At 68.0% G+C, this 1731-nt stretch overlaps 1 protein-coding gene across 1 annotated transcript in view; it reads right to left on the bottom strand.

Moving 5' to 3' along the window:
- Hrh3 (histamine receptor H3) overlaps positions 1-1456 on the bottom strand; it is a 5089-nt gene extending 3633 nt beyond the window's left edge. Inside the window, exon 1 of the mRNA XM_005362753.3 lies at positions 882-1456. Coding sequence (XP_005362810.1) covers positions 882-1131 — 250 coding nt within the window. The 5' untranslated portion in view covers positions 1132-1456. The remainder of the gene's footprint in view (positions 1-881) is intronic.
- Positions 1457-1731: the final 275 nt, after the last annotated feature.

Here is a 1731-nt window from a genome sequence, read left to right as displayed (position 1 = left end):
CCCCCCCCCGCCCCTACGCAACTGGGCAGCTGCCAGCCTCCAGCCTCCACAAAACCAATGTCTCCTGGACCTGGAGGCAGGGGGAAGGACCTCCACGTAGGGACTTCTGGACCCAGAACCTGTGTTCCTGCCAACGCTACCAACTACCAAGGAGGAAAAGGGGTATATGTCCTCCCGAGCTGTCTGATCCTGGAGCCAATCATCCATTCCTACCCTGGCTGTTAAACAGCCTCCCTTCTCAGCTTAAAAACCGAGAAAGATTTTTTCTCTTGGCTTAAAAGGTTCTTGGCTGCAGCCGCGCCAGCCGCTCTCGCCGCCCAAACCGGCTTCCAGCGTCTAGGAGACGCAGCAGCTCGCAGCCCCAACAGGTGTCTGGCGCTCCGGCCCCCACCTCCTGCCCCGCCCCCCCTCCCCCAGTCGGGAGCAGAGCTTGGACACGTGAGAACGAGCTCCTAGGAACATTTCCTTCATCTCACCCCCCCGCGCGCCTTCTCCACGGTCCCATTCCCCAGTACAGCTCCCCAAATCCCCCTTCCATGTCCCCTCCCCCCCTAGCGTCCTCACAGCATCCTGAGTCCGGCGCCGCTGCCTTTGTTTGGTTCGGCGCAGGAACCAGCGCTGTACCCGCGGTTGCTGCGCCTTGCGCCTTGTTGAGCTCCCGCCGACTGGGGCAACATCCCCGGGGACATCCCTACAGCCCCCGTCCTGCTGCCCGGGAGGCGAGGAACTTCGCCAGTGCCCATCATCCTAAGATTTCTAGAGGTCCCTTCCCCAGGCCCAGACCCTAAGAAGCCACCCCAGGTCGGAGCGCCAAGCCCCATTGCCCAGCCCGGGCTCTGCGCCCCTGGACTCTGACAGCGGACGGGGTCTGGGGGCTTTACCCACGAGGAAGTCGGAGATGGCGAGGTTGAGCAGAAAGAAGTTGTTCTGGGTGCGGAGGCTCGAATCCGCCACGAAGGCGAGCATGACCAGCGCGTTGCCCAGCACTGTGGCCACGATGAGCAGCGCCATGAGCGCAGCCAGGACAGCGGTCCAGGCAGCCGAGAAGCCGCGCGCCCCGCCTGCAGCCGCCGCCTCACCAGCCAAAGCGCCCGACGCGTTCAGCAGCCCGTCGGGCGGCGCGCGCTCCATGGCCCAGTAGGCTTACACGGCTCAGGGACACCGGGCAGGGTGTGGGCAGAGAGAAGGGTGGCCGGGTGGGGCCCCTGCTCGGGAGCCTAGTCTTTGCCGGCTCTTCACCCAGCCCGGTTTTCCGGGGGGCGCCCGGAGCATGGTCCGCGGGGCCGGGTGCGAGAGCCTGGGTTGGAGTCCCGGAGAGCGGTGCAGAGGGGGCTGGGGTCGAAATCTGAGAGAAGTGGGGCGGGTGGCGCGGCTGCTGCAGCAAGAGCAAAGCCGAGCTCCAGCCGCCCGCGGCGCGTCGGTGCACCCCGAGCTCAGCGCGCAGCCGAGTGCGCCCCGCGCCCGGCCCGCCGCCCCCCGCGCCCCGCTCAGAGCCCCCGCCATTGGCTGGCGCCCTCGCCCCGCCTCCGTCCCGCCTCCGCCCCGCCCGGCGCGGGCAGCACCACGGACAGCGCCGCGTGCCCGCCGGCCGGCTAGAGCCCCTGCCCGGGTGCGCACGGCGGCTGGCGGAGAGCCCGACCCGGGCACTAACCAACCACAGGGTTGGGGGCCGTGTCTAGGTCGAACCTAGAAGCTGGTCCCTTGGCTATCCGTCCGCTCTCGTGCCATCAG

Source organism: Microtus ochrogaster, linkage group LG8 (assembly GCF_000317375.1).
Source record: "Microtus ochrogaster isolate Prairie Vole_2 linkage group LG8, MicOch1.0, whole genome shotgun sequence".
Classification (NCBI taxonomy): Eukaryota; Metazoa; Chordata; class Mammalia; order Rodentia; family Cricetidae; genus Microtus; species Microtus ochrogaster.
This window is presented reverse-complemented; position numbering and strand designations above follow the sequence as displayed.